We start from the raw sequence: 21,528 nt of genomic DNA, 5'->3' as shown, positions 1-21,528 counted from the left end.
AATACAAACAAAATGGGATCATGATACCTCCAAATATTTTTTCTGCAGTTTCTTCCAGTGACATCAGGTTTTCGGACCAGCACTGTTGTAGCATCTCTTGAGAAATTTCAGTTCTTTTCATTCTCTCCACCTTATTGTGTTGAGGAACCAGTTTCTGCCCATTTTCTAAATCATGATGACTGTTCTTACCATTATCTTGCTGAATTAGCAGAGTGGTAACGTCATTTTGATCATTTTGTATAGCAGGGATACTTTCACCTTCTGGATTTGGAGTTTCTCTCCTACTAGAACAAAAATCTGTTTGCACAGAGACTGACTAAGAAGAAGCAGCACAATACAAAAAAAAAAAGAGGAACAAGATCAAAACATACAAAAATTGCAGTCTAGTAGGATGATTTGCTAAATAAAAGATATTTATCTTCATAAATTGCAGTCTTCCATGCAATTACAAAAATAAAGCAAATGTTCTAATACAATAAAACATTATATTTAGTATACTATTTTCCCTATACATTAAAATAGATGGGATGCAAAATTAAAACAAATGTTCTAATATAATAAAACATAATATTAAGTTTTCGGAACAATCAACAATCTAACAACACTGCTATCATTAGATGATCTTGAAAGATTTAAGGCATGCTCTAAGTTAGAGATGCGGGTCACTAGTACCCAATCTTTATCTTCATCTTGATACTTTATTTTGAATGTGTTAACCTCGAGTTCTAGTTGGTTGGCAACTTCTTCCTTGAGCTGGTCAATACTGTTACTCAATGAGAAATCAAATCTTACTATATCATCATTATACCCAGCCTTCACAATGAAGTTGCTTGATTTCTCATTTTGTGGCAGAGTATCTGATAGTGGACGCTCATTTGCACCATCCAAATGCACTTCGGCACCTTGATGACTACCTATGGTTTCCATTAAGTTCCCTCTGATGGTTTCCATTGTTGCATCTGGAGTCAAGTTGATAACAACATTGGAGTTGGAAGATACATGATTTGGCAACGTATGCAGGTCTGATCCCATTATATGCTCCTCCACATTTTCCGCGTGATCAGCTGCTGAATTACCAAGGTTCACCAAATTCTGCTGTGAGCAATCACTTCCAAATGGTGCTTTATAGTTGAGTTTCCTCTTCTTTGCATCAAGCTGTTGTTTTTTCCCTTTTCTTGGCCATATGACATTCAACTCTTTTATTCTTCGTTTCAATGTAGACCTCTTTACTGCAAATTGAAGTCAAGTATGATTAATCATTTAACGAAGCCAAAATTAAAACATGCATCATTTATATATAATTTAACATCAAGTGAAGTAAGTCCTTGCATAAATTGCGAGATGGAGTGATTAATATTTATATTGAAAACAAAACAACAATAAAAGTTTTCAAATCACTAACACCTCAACTTGACATTTGATCGATATAGAAAAGGAAACATACCTCCAAGTTCTTCTGCCGCGTCTACTAGCGTTGTGTGATTGGACCAGAATGGTTGTAGCATCTCTAGAGTAATATCTTTTCTTTTCATCTTAATCTTCACATTATTACATTGAGGGATATGATTCTGCTCACTTTCTAAAGCGCGATGATTGATCTCTCCACAATCATATATTTTTGTGGCACATGCTGGTGCAATCCCTTGTTCAGATTCTGTAGTAATAGTGTTTTGCATAGCATGGCTACTCTCACCACTTGGATTTGAAGTCTCTCCTTTGTTATAACAAGGATCTGTTTTGCAAATCGAAATCACACAAGCAGAGTTGGAAACACACTAGCAGTCTAGAACTAGCAACTTGAAACTGAGAATTTTTATTTTTTGCAATAATTAATTGCAATGTAAAAAATAAAAGAAATGACATATAAGAATCATGCAATAGCACATACCTCCACGAACTTGAATGGCAGGTAGATTATGTGGCAATGGCTGCTCATCACAGCTAATTTCCATTGAGGTTTCATCATCATCATCATCGCTCGTGTAATTGAAATACAGTTCAACTATGTCATCAATAGTAACATTAATGAACCCTTTATTAGGATACTTTACAGAGTTGTCTTGTTGGAAACATTTTGGAAGGATCAAGTTCTTCAAATTGGATAGCATTGTGATGCTATCAGGAAGTGACTTGATTCTTGTACCGCTAATATCCAGAGTGCACAGCTTGACCAATTCACCCAGATAATTCGGCAATGCTTCAAGGCTGGAACAATCTTTGAGTTGCAATGCTTGCAGGTTTTGCAGTCTTTCTATGCTTGGAATCAACTCCATGGAGTAACATGTAACTGAAAGTTTCTCCAAATTGATTAGCTGTTTCAAGTTTAATGAGGTTACATTACATTCTGTTCGTTTGCATGTCCCTTTGTCGTGCAAGATTTCCAACCGGTAAAGACTTGTAGGAAGTGATCTGATGTTGGAACCAGAAAGCTTAAGTTCAGCAAGCTTCAAATTTGCAGGTAATGATTCGAAATTACATAGAAAGAGATCCAAAGCTTTCAAGTTGGACAACCTAGCCATGCTATCAATATTTGAATGTTTACTTCCATGACGTAGAGAGAGGTGTCTAAGTTTGACCAACAGATCCAAATCTGATGGCAAGTTTGTATCCCCTAAAGATGTGTGAGCGTCTTGCTTACGCCAGAGAGGTGCTTCAAGTCAAGGTAAATATTACCAGAGATATAGAGGTAGGTGAGCTTTTGCAGTTTCACTATGGAATCTCCTACCTCTTGCATATCAACTGGCAATTCTAACTCCAAGCTTCGCACTAACAAACATAAATCCTTGTTCTTTCTAATCCATAGCCCTGGATTGTCCTTCAATTGGAGATAGCCAGAAGAAGATATTGTTGAAATTTTCCGAGTTTCATCAACTGCCATTTTCAAATTAGGAAGATGACTACTAAGAAGCAGTATACTAATTAGGAAGATAACTATGATACTGCAATTTAGAACGATTGAATTTTAAGAAGAGAATAATAGTTATCAAAATAAACAGTTGTAGGTATTAGTAGTTTTGGAAACACGTACCTACGACCCCACGAAATGATAATAACTCCATCTCAGTTTTGAGTTCTTTCCAGGTTTTTCGAATGTGCATACCGTCTAAAGTAATTATGACAGACTCAATCAATTGACATGGCAATGTTTCGAGTCTGAAATCCAGCGGCAAGTTTAGAAATCGTAAATTCTGAAGCTTCTTGATGCTCCAAGGAAGACACTTGATTTTGGTATCATGAATGTCAACAGCCAATAATTTGTCCAACTTATCCAAATCTGCAGGCAACTTTTCAGCTCCTCCAATGTATAATTTTAATAGGCTGCAAAGTCCTGCGAAGCTAGGAAGGGACTCGATGCGGATACAACGAATAGAAAGTGTCTTAAGATTGGCTAACTCGTTAAAATTTGTGGGAAACTTTTTGACATGATGCTGAGAGCAATCCTCAATGGCAAGGTGCAGTAGGTTCATTGACTCTTTCAAATTCGCAAGCAATTCTTTTGAGCATTTGCAGAGTGAGATTTTTAAGTGCTCAGCCTTTATTAGACCTTTAGGAGGGGACTGCATGCTACAGTCATATTTCAGCCACGGATTCACGACATTAATATTGTCCGGCATTTCCTTGGGCAAATTATATTCTGAAAAAAATCTTAAGCTGTAGACTTAGACAGCATGGTAATGATACAAGGAAGACAAATAACATAGTACAGTATTATTAACAGTTTAAAATTCATAGAGCTCTGTTTGACATGTAAAGTAAACAAAAGTTCTAACAAAACTAGGATCGATCACAAAACTCAACAGCCTAAATTACCCATTGTCTTCATTAACTTTCTAGTTGAAGGTAAGCAAGAGTGCACTAACCAGATAAAAGAAGTTGAATCATTAAACAAACAAGGTTAGAAAACCAAGAAAGTAACTGAGCATGAAGCATTTAGAATTGTATGCCAGGAAACAAGAATGTGTGCCTCACAATTTAAGATACAGTGATTAAAAACATTGCAGAGAATGGAAACTAACCATCATGTTTCTCCGGAGTAATTTTTTTCTCGTGTTGGTTGTTCACACCAAAAAAAACAGCTTCGGGCAGGTTTGTCATAAATCCGCCATTTCCCAAAGGATTCAATTGATTTTGTGAACATAAAGTAGTATGCTGTATGTTCTCATCAACCAGACCTTTACTGACATTAAAATGAGAATCTGTTTGCACAACAAAAAGTAAAGTTTTCAACCTAAGCAGGCTTTATCACTTTTTGATGATTTTAAACTTATAATATGCAGGGTTTACCACTATCATAAGGAGTATTGGAAGCACAAGTACCTCTATCAATCTGTGAAATACCACCTTGTTCTGTTGTAATGTGCTCAACATAGCCCATACTTATACTCTTGAAAGGATCCGCTGATGTCTTCTCATCAGGGATAGTTTCATGAATTTCCACTGTTGGCACAACATTATTGTCTTCATTGCAGCTTTCTGTAGACATTTTGTTACGAGAGTTGTTCATATGTTAGAAGTATGCATCATCCGTGTCATCAATGATGAAAGATAAAAGAATTGCAACATAAATCATGACATATGAAGTACTAGCAACACTTAATTACCTCCAGGAACAACACCTAGTTCTGTTTCTTCATCTTCACTTTCATCAGAGATATCTGCTGAGGTTTGGTAAAGGGAAGCATCGTAGCGCATGCTCTTGTAGTATGCTTCCTCCGTGTCATCAATGATGGACACTTGTTTTAGAATCCTTGGCAATATTTCCAAGTTAAAACACTTGGGGAGGATTAAGTGTTGTAGATTGCATAGCTTCACGAAACTATGAGGGAGGGACTTGATTTTGGTAATGCTGATATCCAGAGTCTGCAATTTGACCAGTTCATGTATATTTGATGGCAGTTCTTTGAGGTTGATACAGTCTTTGAGTAGTAATTTTTGCAAGTTGGAGAGTCTAGCTATTTCTTCAGGAAGGATCTCCATTTCAGAACACGTGATGGAGAGTATCTTTAGGTTGACCAACTGATTCCAACTATTTCCAAAGGTACATCTCAGGTCAAGATTATCTTCTTTGACATTTAAGATTTCCAGGTGATGTAGGCCAATAGGAAGTGACTTGAAGGAGCAATGAATAAGCCTGAGTTTGTCAAGATACATATATGGTGGCAATGACTCGCAATATCTACAGTAATAGAGATCCAGAGTCTTCAAGTTGGTTAACTTTTCCAAGCTACGAAGTCGCCTCATATTGCAAAATGATAAAGAGAGATGTTTGAGGCTGACAGGCATATGTTTGAGGCTGACAGGCATATGTTTGAGGTTGACAGGCATATGAAAAAATGCTGGTGATCTACTATAAATCAAACACAGATGTAGAGTTTGTAAATTGGATAGCTTGCTCAAGCTATGAAAAATGGACATATCAATTCTAAAAAAAAAAAAGTGAAGAGAGAGATGTGTAAGCCTTGTCAATGTGACAAAGTAGTTGTCCGGAAAGAATTTATTATCAGCGATGTCCAGGTAGAGGTGGGTGAGCTCACTGAATTGCACCATGGAATTTGTTAACCCCTCAGCATATTGCAAGTCCAAAAATCGAACCAACTTGAGTAAATTTATGTTGTTAATAATCCATTGCGAAGGATTCACCTTCAACTGGAGGTAACCAGGAAGAGATATAAATATAATAGAGGGATTTTGAACTGCATCATTTCCTATTTCTGCTATTGTAAGAGGGGGAGAGAAGAAATAAGCTTGATTATTAAAATACGAGTATTACATAGTATAACTACTACGTCTACCAGATCAAACAAATTTGGAGTAAAACTGTAAAAGTAAAAGCATTGGAAATACTTACCTCCACCAAAAGGATTAGGCAATTGTCCTATCTCTGTTTTAAGTTCCTCCCAGGATTTGCGAACGTGCCTTTCTTCAACGGAAATGATGACCGAATTATTCAACTCATATGGCAATGTTTCGAGTCTGAAATCTTTGGGCAACATTATAAGTCGGAGTTTGCATAGCTTCGTGATGCTCCAAGGAAGACACTGGATACTGGAATATTGAATATCAAGAAGACGTAAATGGGCCAACCCATCCAAATTTGCCGGCAATTCAACAAACCTTATCTTATACCGAAGAGAGAGAACCTGAAGGTTGACGAATTGATTCAAACTGGCCGGTAATGTTACTATATAATTTCTATGCGTAAAGCAGCTTGAAATGGTGAGGTGAAGTAGGCTGTATGGATCCTTCCAATATACAAAAGATTCATCAGAGCAGCTACAGACAGTGACTCTCAAATACTTTAGGTTGATTAGGCCAGTAGGAAGGAATCGGGGACAACAATCTATAAGCATAAGGTGCAACACATTCAAATTGATAGGCAATTGTGTGAGGGAGTTACAGTTGTGGATGAATAAAGTATCCAAGCTGCATAAATCTTTCATGCTATCAGGAAGGGACTTGATTTTGTTGCAATTATTAAGCTCCAGACGAGAAAGGTTCTTCAATTGTCCTACAGTTGAGGGTAAGTCAGTGAGGGAATCACAGCTTATGAGAGATAAGGATGTCAAATTGGATAGATTTGCAATGCTCATAGGAAGTGACTTTATGTTCTTGCAAGCTTTAAGTTTGAGATGGGTAAGGCTCACCAACTGCCCTATATTTGCCAGCAATTCTTCCAAACATTCACAATAATGAAATTGCAAGTGCTCCAATTTGTGAAGCCTAGTGATGGCTTCACGTTTCAGGGATCTACACTCCCAGAATTCCAGGCGGGTGAGCTGCTTGAGCTCACCTATGGATTCTCCTATCTCTTCCACATCATCCTTTCGCCATAAATTCAACTTCAAGCTAGTAACCAAGGCTAGACGAGAAGCAGGGTTATTTTTAATCCATGCCTCTGGATCCTCAAACAAATTCAAGTGACCTTCAGAATCTACTTCTCCGACAGTTGCCATTTCCTTAGCCTCAACAGGAACACCAACAATCACCTCTTTTCATTTTAATTTCAAATTACAGAAATATAATTTGGGAAATAAAAGAAAAAAGAGAGAAGAAATGTAATGCTATACAAAGCCCTTAGGGCTATATATAAGCATTAAATTTACTCTTGAAAAATGTATAAAGTTAGGAATTCATGACAAAAACACGTGCAAATCGGTGTAATTAGTGTGTTTTTGTCATGATTTTCTAAATTTAAACAAATTTCTAAAGTAAATTAAATGCTTATATGTAGCCCTAAGAGCTATGTATAGCATTTTCCATAATACTACTCAATAGTTCCAGCTTTAAGATTCCATTCAGAAATTATCCAAGTATCAACTTGAAGCTCAACCTCAAAAATTATTGTGGTAAATGCATGATGAATCACAGCTTTTTTTTTTAGCTTTTCTGAACCCCACTAAGTAATGGGCCAAAGACCCTATACTCTGTTGACTTCCTATTCGATAGTAGGTACCAACTTTCAAAATACTCCTTCCGTTCTTGATAATCGCAACAATAAAGTGTTGTTTGATTGATATGAGGATTAAATTCCTATAAAATTTGTATTTCATGCAAATATAATTCCTTAATGAAATGTCTAGAAATTTCTTAAATGTATTTATTTGGTAATATGAAAAGTTGAAAATTTGAAATTCCTATAAATTTTTGTTTTGTAGCGAAATGTTTTGTGGGAAGTTAAAATTTTCATGATGCTTAATCAATTCCCAAACAAATTTCTCCTTTTTTTTGTCAACCAAAACAGTACTGAGGGTAAGCACAAAGTTTAGGAAAATTGTATTCACTCACTCTAGGAGAAACAAAACAAAAGCAAATTACAAAGCATCAATGTCTAAAGTCCTCATAAAAGACTTCCATCAAGTCTAGTAAAAAATGGTATTCACTCCGTTTTGTATTAATCACGATACTAGGGTGTTTACAAAGTTGAAATTTTATAGGGTGGGGCCTAAAAGAGAATTTTTTTATAGTATAAAGTATTGTTAGTAGGAGAGAGAAATAACAAAAAATTAGTATAAGTTGGAAAAGTATTTGCGCATAGGCCTTATACATTTGACATGTAAATGGGATGGCTTTTTTTGTAAATAATGAGAACCTAAGGGTGGAAAATATGATGGCAAAAAAACCACTGTGAGCATAATACTCTCTCCAACCCAATGATAGTCTCTTATGGACAATTTTCTCGGGAATTAATAAACATAAATAAGAAGGAAAAGTATATAGGAGAGGTAAATTTTGGGCCTGTTCACATTTACTGAATTGAGCTGAGCTGAACTGAACAACTAATAGAACTAAAATGAATACTCCCTCCGTTTTTAAATACTTGATCCACTTTCTATTTACAGCCGTTTTTAAATACTTGCTCCATTTCCTTATTGGAAAAGCTTTTACAATACTGAGCTGAGCTGAATTTCAACGTAAGAGAATAAGGCCTAAGTACGAGTAGTAATGATTCCTGTGTAGGCAATTTAAAATAAGTAGTACTGATTATTGTGTAGACAATTTAATACTCCGTACTACGTAAATAAAAAGAAAAGGGGACATGAGGGTCCACAATAGTACTGATTACTGTGTAGTGTGTAGGCAATTTTTTTTTTAAAAAAAAAAAAAAAAAAAAAGGGGACATGGGGTCCACAATCTTTATTTATTGCTTTAGACTTTTTCATTTACACGTTTCTTCATCTCCCTGCTCCATTGTTGAAAACTTTTTTTTTTTATTTTGAAACACCATTGATGAAACCTTTAAAGTGTTTTAAGCTTTCAATTATACCTGAAATTATAAACAAATAATAACCCAATTGTCACTCAAAACTACGACTTAGATCTAACTACAATCGGGTTCTCCGTCATCGACGAACCAGATCGCGAACCAGAACGCGTCAGGTCCGCATTTCTGCGTTTTGGTACGGGGAACGCTGTACTTTCCCGCGTTTCGGGTAACACTGAGCTGAGCTGAACTGAATGGAGCTGAGCTGAGCTGAGCTGAACTGAACTAAAATTAAGCTGAAGTGAACAAGCCAATATATTGAGTATGCAAAAAATGGAGAGAGAAAGTAATAAAACTACATGAAAAAGCAAAACTTACATGAGAAAGTTATAATTTCACAAATATTGTTTTAGTAAAAAAATTAACATTAATAGTATTTGAAAAAAAACAAATTGGACTATCATTCTGGGACTTAAAATTAGTCATAAGGAACTATCAATAGAGGACGGAAGGAGTAGTACACAAAAAGTATTATTCAGACAACTTAGGTATTGTTTAGTTCACCTTATATTTATTTGTTTCAAAAAAAATAAGTTTAGATTAGATCAGATTAGAAAGACCAAATCAGATCAGAAAAAATAAGTTCAAATCAGATCATCGTTTTAGGTGTAGTTTTTTATCGCTAAATATTTAGTTTCGTAATGGAAAAAACTATGAAAATTACATATTAATAAAAGTCACATTATTATGAATCTAACAAGACCCCACTAGATATATTTTTTCCTCATATATTATCGTTCACTTAAGGTCAAAGTTTGGTCAAATCACACAATCAGATCAGACCAATAAGACCATACCGAACAAAAAAAAGGTGAACCAAACAAGCCCTTATACTTTAATGGTACATTATAAATGCTTAATAGTACACGAAAATTTACCACTGTACCATTAAGAGGGAGAAAATGTACCCCCCAACCCTAGATTGCCCTTATTTGAGCATGCAAATTACTTAGGTCCTATGCGTCTAGATGCACTTAGTGAAGTTGATAGGAAAATGAAACAATAAAATATTAGTGAAAATGGGGTTATTGGGAGAGAGAAATTATAAAATAAAGGTGGATCCTTTCTAAATATAAAAGTGTTGCAATTAATATAAAACAGATGTAAAAGAAAAGAGTTGCAATTATACAAAATGGAGAGAGTAGTTGCAAATTCACATCTCTTTTGGACACCAAAGTCAGTAACCCTCAACTTCAACGGTTACATTAACCACAAATATTTATGCTTTGAACTTGAGCCTCTTGAACCTCAAGTTTTTTTTGGTGTTTAGAGAGCCACAAAAACGGGGGTGAGAATCGATCCCATGATCTTGAAATCGTAGGGAAGCTCTTGAGCTATCCCTCACTCTCAACCTGAACCTCAAGTTATAGTCCACTATTGTAATACCCCATATATGTATTTTTATAAAGTATTTAAGTATTAATAAAATGTATTGTCAAGGGCTCAAGTATTTTAATTAAATATTCTAAAGGGTTAAAGTATTTTAAATATAAAGTTTTATAAAAGTAAAATATGTTTTGGGCCAAACATTTATTAATTATTGGGCAATGTAAATTATTCCTACATACTCTTATTGGAATAACCCATTCCAAAACCTATAACTTAAGCCCTATCCCATAACTCAAGCCCACATTTTTATAAGTCCAAATTTAACCCTACACTCTCTACTCTATAAATACCCCATGAATCCCCAAAAATTTCCCACACAAAAAGGTTAGTCTTATTTTCTCTCTCCTTTGTTTTATTAATTTGTGTAATTATAATTATTGATTTATGAGTTTTGATTTTATTGTTTGAAAATAATTTAATTAGTATCAAATTGTATTTTAATGATTGAACTTTATAATTTTCAGATTTTGTAAATTTTATAACCTAGGGTTTTTAATTATTGAAAATCATGATTTTAGGGTTTTTATGAATAATTGATTTAGAGCTTTTATAGTAATGATGTTTTGAAATTTTGGTGATTATAACTACTTATTAGTTTAACTTAATTCCAAATTTATTTTGAACACGCAAATTCATGTTTTAATAATAAGATTTCCGTTCGTTAATATTAATATCGTTTTAATCCCGATCAGGTTCTAAACTCCTCCGATTTTGATAAAAAAAAGTAGTGTTTTTCGAGTGGAAACAACGTTTTAAGAAAGACTCTTTACCTTTGGTAGTGAGCACTACCCTCTCGTGGCCAAATTCAGCCTCTAAATACGATTTTCGAGCAGTTTTTGATTTTAAACGAAGTTTTTTTTTATGCTTTAAATTTTATCTTTGAGTTTAAAAGGGGTAAGAGATAATTTAATGTTCCTATGGATAATTTAAGTATAAAGATGTATTTTGATGAAGTTTTAAAGGATTTTTGATTAGTTTAAAGTGTTGGAATTTTATTTAAAGTAGTATAATTGTGATTTTTAATAAAAGGGTGTGATTATCCATTAAAAAGGAGTTTAATTAGGGGTTTTAAAATAATTTTCAGATTATTATAAGTTATTTAAAGTGAGTTTAAGTTGCTGGAAATTGTGTATACAAGGGTAATTAATATAGTATTATTGTCCCTTTATGTAGGAGACTTGGTTCGGGAATTATTGTAGTGTAATCGGCTACTTTAAGGGCTTATTTGAGGTACGTTCGCGTACTTAGCATATTTTGATGATGTAGAATCATGCTAGGTTTAATTTCAATCAATTACAAGTAGTATCATGCTAAGGTTTATGTATTGAATCGTGAATTATTGGTGTTGGTGATTGAATTGTGAAGCATGAATTATTTGTGATGGTTTATGGATTGGAAAATTATATTTTGGCATGATTATATGGACTACATATTTATTTATGGCATGATAGAGAGCATGTTTAATTAAACTAATTGTTTAATTATGTTTGGAATATTGAAAAGAAATTTTATTATGGTTCATATAATTTTTATTGATGCTTTAAACATGAGAAATGAGCTATATAAGTGTCTATGTACACAAGGAATAAATTGTATGTTGGTGCCTTTGTGCACTTAAGGTGTTTTAACACCGAGGTATAGGATTGTTGGCGTTTTATGCGTTTAAGGTGTCTTCGACACTGAGGTAGAATTAAAAAAGGTTCAACATTAAATATTATGTGGTCACTAATTATTCAAGAATTAAATTGGTATATTTGTTTGATTGAATAATTATTGTTGATTGACTTATTATGCCTTGAGAGTCATCACCAAGTCTAATAATATGTAAATAACGTAAAGTGAAAGAGATTACGCACCAAAACTCTTGGAACGTATATACCTTGAGTATGAACATATGGGGGGGGGGGGGGGGGTTATGTGACTTTATATTTGATCATAACTTCTAACGGAGTACAGGATGTTGTATATTCCTTTTTATTATTATGCACTGGAATTCCGCCACCTATGTGTGGCACAGGTTTGTTGCTGGCACGGTTGGCTCCCGTGTCAGTTAACCCCAATTTATTGGGATAGGTATAGTTGGAAACCCGTTCGATGCGTAATCAACGCTAAATGAATTATTTAGTGTCTAGTTAAAATGTCTTGTTGATTGTTGTGTGTGCTTGTAAACAGGTGCAATGAGGTAAGTGTGTGTGATGATAGGAGAATGCATGTTAGTGTGTTTATTTACGCTTATGTACTCAGCTTTGCTGATTGTGTGTGTTGTTTGTGTCTGGCCATGTCTTTATCTTGGCCCTACGATGATCCATTTTAATGGAGAGTAGTGGGGGCAAGTGGAGATAGCATGTTCTTGACGGAGCATGAGTGAAGAGAGAATCATGCTAGCTTCCATTAGGATATGATGTATTTTATGCATTGAATATTTTATTATATTACCTTATGGACTAACTCAAAAGTTTGGTTGTTTCGGTTTTGAATAAGGGCCTTAAATGGTTCCAAGTTGTAGTGGATTTTATTTAACTTTGGTTTTGTTGATTTTCAACTTTACTTTCGTGGGTTTGGTTTTTAAATTGTGTTATTTAAACGGTTTTGGTTTTCAAGTCTTCCGCTGTGTATCTTTGATAGTTTCCTTAGCCGTTTTCACGGTGGCGGTAATGTCTTAGATATTCCTAAAACGTATTTTTAAAAGAGTAAAGTGTGTATTTAAAGGAAGGGAATTTCTAGGGTGTTACAACTATACAGTAAAGGGGCCCATAGTCATACTTTGTTGGTATGTAATTCGTATTATCTAGTTATCTATCTACTACTTGTAGTCCAGAACACACATGGCGAAGGCGAGGTACGACAAATTCGTTCAAGGATAAATGGATAAGCATGGAAGATGATCGTAAATTACGGTGTGGCAAAAATTTCATTGAAGAATTTTTTAGCTCCAATTTGAGCATTAGACTCTGTATTTACTGCATATAAATTTTCTTTCAATCTAATCAATACAATATTCCAGTTGATTGTTTTCCTTCAATCTATTCACTTTTGTTCTTTCTTAAATAGATACCCCCTACAAGTGGCTACAACAATTGCAGTTCAATAAATGATGGATAAAAGAGTACATAATTGGAAAATTTTAAACTATAGATTACAATGGATTTATAAATTTCTAACCATCATTTACAACTAATTCCTAATAGACATTCTCTTCCAAACACAAATACTCCATAATTACTAGCAGACAATCCCACCTTATATGTGGGTTGTATTTTGTTTTATTTTTTTAGTAAAGAAGCTCAATCCTCTGTGCTATAATCTCATTCAAGTCACAGTTATACTTTACTTAAAGGAGATTTGTCCGCGAAATCTAGTATCTTACACGAAGCATAAGGATCTCAACTCCAGGAATCCTTGCTTTAGTCTTCTAGCCTTCTAGGTTAGATAATAGTTTTAAGGATAAGGCTAACAAATTTTTCTTTGCAGTTATACACAGAAGGTTTGATAGACACTCCCTCCCCAACCATGCATGAAAGACTGAAACCCTTTTTAAAATTTTAATCGGGTTAACAGTACGGTGTACACAGATAAAACTCTAACATAGGCACTTATAGTTCAGAGATGCCAATCACAATGACTAATGTTATGCCACCACCTAGGTAACGCGGAAAGCTGAACAACTAATAATATCAATCACCTATGCTTCTAGGAGGTTATAATAATTAGAAACTGCCAAAATTAGTCACTTACAGTATTGCCAGTAGCTATTTCTTCTGAGAGAGTTTTGACAGCCTCTGAGACTTCATTCTCCTGAGTAATTTTCTCTGAAATCTCTAGAGCCCGTGCTTCTATATCAGGATTCATAGCATGATTTATAGCATTCTTCAAAGCATAAGCTCCTTCCCTGATTTGCACATCATCACAATTTCAGGAAGCAATATATTTCTATACAAGGGTTCAGGAGCTACTCCAAGCCAGTACATCCTTTCAGCCAGAGCTTGAGGTGTACCAGCTCTCAGTGCTGCTGCAGTGGATTCACTCCCTCCGTGATGGATAGCAATTGCACATTTTTCAAAGAGCCAAGTAGGCAACTGTAGGGGATAGAGCCTGAGAAGAAAAATAAACAGTCATTACACAAAGAGATCCCATAGTTTAGCTCCAATTTGAGCATAAGACTCTGTATTTATGGCATATAAATTTTCTTTCTTAAATACAATATTCCAGTTGATTGTTTTCCTTCTATCTATTCACTCTTTGTTCTTTCTAAAAAAAGAAACCCTACAGGAGGCTACAGCAATTGCTAGTCATCATTTACAACTAGTTCTAATAAAAATTCTCTTCCTAACACATACTCCGTAACTATTAGCAGACAAGCCCAACTTTGTTATTAATTTTTTTTTTTTTTTTTAGTAAAGAAGCTCACTCCTCTGTGCTATGATCTCATTCAAGTCACAATTGTACTTTACATAAAGGAGATTTGTAGGCGAAAGCTAGTATCCTACTTGAAGCATAGGGAACTCAACTCTAGGATATCATGCCTTAGTGGGTTAGGCTGGATAACAATTTTAAGGATAAGGATAATAAATTTTTCTTTGCAGTTATACACAGAAAGTTCAGTATAGCAGACACAAAGACACTCCCTCCCCAGCCTTGCATTTTTCAGAGGCATCAAGACAACAGTACGGTGTATGCAGATAAAATTCTACGCGTAATATATATGTCAATAGTTCACAACAATAATGTTATATCACCACCTAGGTAAAAATGAAAGCTGAACAACTTCTATTATCAATCAAGATCCACTACATGCTGCTAGGAGGCTATAATAAATAGAAAGTGCCAAAATTAGTCACTTACAGTATTGCCATTAGCTATTTCTTCTGTGAGAATTCTGACAGCCTCTGAGACTCCATTCTCCTGAGAAATTTTCTCTGAAATCTCCAGAGCTTGTGCTTTTATGTCAGGACTCATAGTCATAGCACGATTAATAGCATTCTTTAAAGCATAAGCACCGTCTCTGATATTCACATCATCAAAATTTCCGGGTAGCAATATATTTCTTTTCAAGGGTTCAGGAGCTACTCCAAGCCAGCACATCCTTTCAGCCCAGTAAAATTGATCAAGCATAAACGGGCATACAGCTTGAGAAATTCCAGCTCTCAGTGCTGCTGCAGTGGATCCACTAGCAATTGCACATTTTTGGAAGAGCCAACTGTAGGGAATAGAACCCGAAAAGCAAAATAAATGGTCCTTACACAGACAGATCCCATAGCTTAAACTGATACTTTGACTTAATATTAACGGATCAACTTCAGCAGAAAAATTTTAAACGGCCACATCAGTGGTTCATATTCAGCTGTCAGAAGGATGAATCTACACTTGGGTGATCTCTACAGCAACTTGTAAGATGCATAGCCATGCTCTAGGATTCCTCATGAAACCCAAATTTCAAGCTGAGCTCAAACCAATGAAAACATGAGGCATTGATAAATTAGCATCAAGAAAGCTTTGTAGCCCTGTATGTGCTGAACAGAGTTCACCCCCTGAATCAATCATATCGCTGCAGCTGCTGCATGAAAACCGCCATTTGGGATAATTGAGATTAAGATAATGAATAATTGATGATGAATAAATTTAATCATATCTCATACAACAGTAAGGGAGACAACGGCCTTTCATGCCACACAGGAAGACCTGTCATTGGGTCTGTAACAGGCAAAGGGCTAAGATTCAGTTCACCGCTCCTCCATGATCCCCAATCTTAAGTAAGTAGCGTCACATCCAATGAATCACATCTTTCCATCCAAGTTTATAATCAGGAGCCCTCTACCAGGTCGAGAATTGGAAGTTCTCGCCTGACCTGCCTCTGAAATGAAGGAGCAGTTTAATATACGACATAAGGAGCCGCAACAACACACTGAAAATGAAACAGTTCAGCAATACTCCATCCTTCCAAAGCGAAAAAATTGATCAAAACAAAATCACCCTTCATGCTTGAGCCTTCATTCTTTCCATGATTGTAAGACACTCCCGCCTATTTTCCCTTGTAACCGTGTTTTTCTCACTGCAGAATGACAAAGTGAGAGACTTATCATTCTCATAATTTTCTGGAGGAGGAAAAACAGGTGGAGAAGAAACTGGAATGTATCATTATTATCATATATTACTTACAGCCAAGTTTGCAACTAAGTCCTGATTCATGAGTACAAATAAAATAATGGAGAAAGTTTTACATGAGCAGTCACTGATTATGCACAACACAAATAAACACAGCTGGCAAACCGTTGGAAACTTTTACAGGAATCTAATGACAAGTCGTTGGTTCAAGGACAATATAATTAGACTAATCAACTACTCAAAAAAAATTATCATTCTTACAGACAATGTAAAGTTTTCATATGTTGCAATTAGAAAAATTGATAGCGAGCCTATGAATAACCATGGAAACGATCAAGCTAATGAGAAAGGTTAAATGGATGGTGATTAAGAGAAATTGAGCTTCAATAAAATAAAATCAACTATGTAATCTTTTTCCTTTTTACATATTTTTTTAATTTATTTATTTATTTATTTTTTTTACAGGAAAAGAGATTCTAATCTTCATTCATGAATAAAGTACTTTTCCATACAAGAGTGTTAACTTCTGAGGAGACCTCTTCCATCTAAAGCCTCTCCACTACAACATTATGACTCAAGCTAGCTAAGCAATGGGCGCTGACATTATGTTTAACATGAGAAAAACAGGACATATTCAGATTTGGAAGCTATACTCAGAATGTAAACCACTATGAAGCCAAACCCTGAGCTATACTCAGACTCAGAGCTCTCCTTTCTTCGTTGGACTCATAACCACTATGAACATATGAAGATATTCTATTCTTCATATCTTTCTGCCAGAGCTTCCAAAATTCCATCTCGCACATTGCTTTGTAAGTCTAACAAGTTGCCACCAAAACATCTTCCATGTTCCCTATTTTAATCCATGAACCCTCTCCCACACTACAACTAATTCCTTTTCTAGCAAAAACAATGGAACACCAACTATAATTCGCCATTGGTTAAACTTCAACATCCTAGAAAGTGGTTCACAAAATAAACAAAATTAATGGGATAATTGAGATAAAGATATTACCTAAATCATCATTTTCATTCAAATTTATAAGAAATTTAAGCACAAATATATCACTCCTACTTCTTGAGTCCTCAACATCGCTATTACCTAGAAAACCTTAAAATTTTCATTATAGACCCAAGAGAAAATAAATTGACACCCGAGTATATAATAGACACCTCCAGAGCACCACTCCCCTCTATTTATGTCCCTTAAAAATTGTCACATAAAATGGTTGATAATCAACAAACATACATGAATAATTAAGTTAGCTGAAAGAATGGAGCTTTAAAATTGCACAATTTCACATTTAATTATGAAACTAAACAGTAATTTGCATTCATAAATCCATTTACATGCCAAATAAATGGACAAAATCCTCAAATAATTGTGCAATAGAAAAATTTTACACTACCCAAAAAAGGGAATTGAGAGAAAAATGCCTACCCATGCTTCTCTTACACCATTCATCAGCAGAAGAAGTTGCAGAGAAACGAGGAGAGAGAAAATTTGGGGAAATCTTCGGCTAAGCCCAATTTCTTTCATTTTAAGTTGGGTCTGTAAAGTGTAAACATTGGTGTTTTGGTCTAACTTGGGATTTGTTTAGGGACATGAAACGGTGCGAGTTCTTCTCAAGTGGGTTGCTTCCAATGGTGAGGTTATTTAATTTGTGGAAGCAAATGAGCAATTGCAGTTGCAATGGTGAGGTTATTATTTTTATTATAAAAAAAATAAAGTATAATGTTGAATAACGTTGACATTGGTATAACTGTATAGGTATAAAGAATTAGTACTCTGTAAAATTTAATAACAATCGTGCATTGCACAAGACTGAATCTAGTATATACGCCAATACATATGCCAAATTAAAACCAATGTTCTAAAATCTTCTAACTAGAGCATACTTGTGCTAATGCACATAATATCTTATACACAAAAGAAAAACAACAAAAAAGTGAAATGTTATTGAGTATTGGAGTCCCATTAAAAAAAATAATGGGATGGCCACTTGGATAGTTATTGGTGTTAAAAATAAAATAAAATAAAATAAAAAGTAAAATGCATAGAATTTGAATATTGGAGATTTGAAAGATACGTGGTTAAGTGTTGCAAAATTGACTCAACAATTATACTGAAGTAATAGATATTTTAAACAAAAATTGACATCAAGTTTTTGGATCAATTAACAATCTAACAACGCTACTATTATTAGACCTTGACAAATTAAAGGCATCCTCTAAGTTAGAGATGCGGGTCATCAATATCCAATCTTTATCTTCATCTTGATACTTGATTTTGAATGTGTTAGCCTCAAGTTTCAATTGGTTGGCCACTTCTCCCTTGAGCTGGTCAATACTACAACTCAATGAGAATTCAAATTTAATTGTATCTTCCTTATAAGTAGCCTTGACGATGAACTTGCTTGAGTTCTCATTTTGTTGCAAAGTATCTGAAAATGTACACTCATTAGCACTATCCAAATGCTCTTCTGTATGTCGATGACTATCCATATCGCCTTGAGTTTCCATTAAATTCTCTCTTATGGTTTCCATTCTTGTGTTTGGGGTCAAGTTGTTAACAGCGTTGGAGGTGGATGATACGTTTTTAGGCAGCGTAAGCTGGTCTGCTCCCGTTATACACTCCATCACAATTTCCGGGTGAGCTGCTAGATTACTAGGATTCACCAAACTCTGTTGTGAGCAATCACTTCCACCAATTGGTGCTTTACTGTTTTGTTTCCTTTTCTTTGCATCAAGATGTTGCTTCCTTTTTCTGCTTGATGGCCACACCTGCTTCAAATCTTTCAATCTTTGCTTCATAGTAGACCTTGATACTGCAATTTGTGGTAAAGTATAACATTTAGAAAGACCAAGAACCAAAACATAAACTATTTTTATTTAACTACAAAATATACAAGTACATAATGTCATTACGAAAACCTCTTAATATACAAGAACCAAATCATCAGGAATTCAGGATGCTCATCTCACTCTCCAAGATTCTATTACTTCGTCTTTTAAAGTATGCTAATGACAATAAATTTTGTAAACGAAAACCTCTTAATCATATATATTATTAGCATTTGCTTAAAAAAGGAGTGGCAATAGACTCTAGGAGTAAGAATAAGCAGTTTCTAAAAACATAGAAATACCAGTATTAATCTCCATTGTCCTGTACATTCAAAGAATACAAGTTTATATACCCTGCATTCTTCTCCATACTCTCTGGAATTTTAACTGAAGTTTTCCAGCAAACTTAACAATATCAAAAACAGACGATACGATGCAAGGTTTCATCAAACCGAAACTCTATTCTGAACATCTATATTTACTAAGTGTATGTCCATGATATATATTATTGTACTATGCATATGATAAATCATCACTCATTGTTTTTATGATTTGCTCTAGGAAAAAGTTCTTTGTTAAAGTTCCACGTAGCCTACAGCATTATTATTCCTTTTGATATATCAGTGGCCTGACTTGCTGAATAATAATGATATAATAGTTTTAACAGCAAGTAGCTTAATATTCATCAATGAGTGCACACTACACTGTTTTAGCAAGAGTATATATTTGGAATTTGTATGTAATGCATGGTCTCGGATATTAACAAGTCTATTATAAACAAAAAGCAAACATACTTCCAATTTTATATGCAGCTTCTTCCAGTTTCATGTTATTGGACCAGAATGGTTGTATTGTCTCCAAAGTAATTTCTTTTCCTTTCTTACCCTTCACGTAATTGTTTTGAGGGATCTGATTCTCCTCGTTTTCTGAATCATGACGACTGTAATCACCATTTCCTTGTTCAACTTCTGCAGTCATAATGTCATTTTGATCAGTATGTGTAGCAGGGATACTCTCACCTTCTGGATTTGAATTTTCTCTTCTACTGGAATTAAAACCTGTTTGCACAGAGAAATCAAATCAGAACAAACTCTGCTAGACATCATAATGAGACTTTTCTACAAAGTTATAAAAGAACGGCCTTTCGCCCTTCCCTCATTCTCTTTATAAAAAGTTGGGAAACTAAGAAAATAACTAACCATCAAGGTTCTCAGGAGCATCAACAAGTCTCATGTTTGTAGGCAGCCGTTCTACAATTGCTTCCAGATCCTGAGTAATTTCTCTCCCTTCTCTAATAGCATTCGCATCAGCATCATAAGTTTGAGAGGTATTGTCGTTGTGTCCAAATTCTAAAGCATGATCGTTGTTCCAGTCACCAATAAAACTATTTCCATCACACGAAGCTACATGCTGATAAATTGGAACAATCCCAAGTTCACTTTCCAAAGTCATGGTGCCAATATGTCCACCATTTATAGCATGTTGGTTGTTCACACCGAAAGAACAAGCTCCAGGCAGGTATGTCATAAATCCGCCATTTCCCAAAGGATTGAACTGATTTTGTAGATATAAAGCACTATGCTGTAAGTTCTCATCAATCGGATCTTTACTGACATAAGAATGAGAATCTGTTTGCACCAAAAAAGTAAAGTTTTCAACCTAAGCAGGCTTTATCACTTTCTGATGATTTCAAACTTGTTATATGCAGGGTTTACCACTGTCAATACGAGTGTTGGAAGCACACGTACCTTTATAAATCTGTGAAACACCACCTTGTTCTGTTGTGATGTGCCCAATATGGCATGTACTTGTACTGTTGAAAGGATCTGCAAATGTCTGGTCATCAGGGACAATTTCATGAAGTTCTACTGTTGGCACAACATTATTGTCTTCGTTGCAGCTTTCTGTTGACATTTTATTACGAGAGTTATTCATATAAGAGAAGTATGCATCATCCGTGTCATCAATGATGAAAAAAAAAAAATGCAACATAAATTATGAAATATGAAGTACTGGCAAACACTTAATTACCTCTAGGAACAACACCTAGTTCTGTTTCTTCACTTTCATCAAAGGAATCTGCCGAGGTTTGGTAAAGGGAAGCATCATAACCCTTGCGCTTGTAGTATGCTTCCTCCGTATCATCGATGATGGACACGTTTTTTAGTTTCCTTGGCAAGCATTGCACGTTAAAACACTTGGAAAGGGTTAAGTGCTGCAGCTTGCATTGCTTTACTAAAATAAGAGGAAGGGTCTTGATTCCGGTAACGCTGATATCAAGAGTATGCAAATTGACCAACTCATGTAGATTTGATGGCAGCTTTTTGAGGCTGACACAGTCTTTGAGTTGTAATTTTTGCAAGTTGCGGAGTCTAGCTATTTCTTCAGGAAGGAACTTCATATTAGAACATGTAATGGAGAGTGTCTCCAGG

The 21,528-nt window shown here is 34.9% G+C and overlaps 4 protein-coding genes across 5 annotated transcripts; all 4 read right to left on the bottom strand.

Annotated features, from left to right (window-relative positions):
* Positions 1 to 428: 428 nt before the first annotated feature.
* Positions 429 to 2,610, bottom strand: LOC145641511 (uncharacterized). The gene is made up of 3 exons (XM_081692334.1): positions 1,889 to 2,610; positions 1,445 to 1,732; positions 429 to 1,229 (listed from the first exon to the last, which is right to left on the bottom strand). The coding sequence occupies exons 1-3, from the start codon at positions 2,517 to 2,519 to the stop codon at positions 571 to 573; spliced, it is 1,578 nt and encodes a 525-aa protein (XP_081548460.1). The 5' UTR covers positions 2,520 to 2,610; the 3' UTR covers positions 429 to 570.
* LOC145642535 (uncharacterized) lies at positions 2,533 to 6,953 on the bottom strand. Its single transcript, XM_081693740.1, has 6 exons — positions 5,849 to 6,953; positions 4,602 to 5,714; positions 4,318 to 4,473; positions 4,017 to 4,196; positions 3,029 to 3,634; positions 2,533 to 2,871 (listed from the first exon to the last, which is right to left on the bottom strand). Exons 1-6 carry the CDS (start codon positions 6,951 to 6,953, stop codon positions 2,612 to 2,614), a joined length of 3,420 nt encoding a protein of 1,139 aa, XP_081549866.1. The 3' UTR covers positions 2,533 to 2,611.
* Positions 6,954 to 13,419: 6,466 nt separating this feature from the next.
* On the bottom strand, positions 13,420 to 15,519 carry LOC145555574 (uncharacterized). Its single transcript, XM_081617310.1, has 2 exons — positions 14,993 to 15,519; positions 13,420 to 14,242 (listed from the first exon to the last, which is right to left on the bottom strand). Exons 1-2 carry the CDS (start codon positions 15,260 to 15,262, stop codon positions 14,207 to 14,209), a joined length of 306 nt encoding a protein of 101 aa, XP_081473436.1. The 5' UTR covers positions 15,263 to 15,519; the 3' UTR covers positions 13,420 to 14,206.
* A 2,787-nt stretch (positions 15,520 to 18,306) lies between these two features.
* LOC145641510 (uncharacterized) lies at positions 18,307 to 21,497 on the bottom strand. Of its 2 annotated transcripts, none has more exons than XM_081692332.1 (5): positions 21,128 to 21,497; positions 20,845 to 21,000; positions 20,296 to 20,724; positions 19,891 to 20,154; positions 18,307 to 19,080 (listed from the first exon to the last, which is right to left on the bottom strand). In XM_081692332.1, the coding sequence occupies exons 1-5, from the start codon at positions 21,495 to 21,497 to the stop codon at positions 18,413 to 18,415; spliced, it is 1,887 nt and encodes a 628-aa protein (XP_081548458.1). In that variant the 3' UTR covers positions 18,307 to 18,412. The 2 variants fall into 2 exon arrangements, with proteins under 2 accessions (XP_081548458.1, XP_081548459.1); XM_081692333.1 differs by having other exon boundaries at positions 19,981 to 20,154.
* Between the last annotated feature and the right edge of the window lie 31 nt (positions 21,498 to 21,528).

Source organism: Chenopodium album, chromosome 8 (assembly GCF_948465745.1).
Source record: "Chenopodium album chromosome 8, dcCheAlbu1.1, whole genome shotgun sequence".
Taxonomy (NCBI): Eukaryota; Viridiplantae; Streptophyta; class Magnoliopsida; order Caryophyllales; family Amaranthaceae; genus Chenopodium; species Chenopodium album.
Note: the sequence above shows the minus strand (reverse complement) of the source record. Positions and strands in the feature narration are given on the sequence as shown.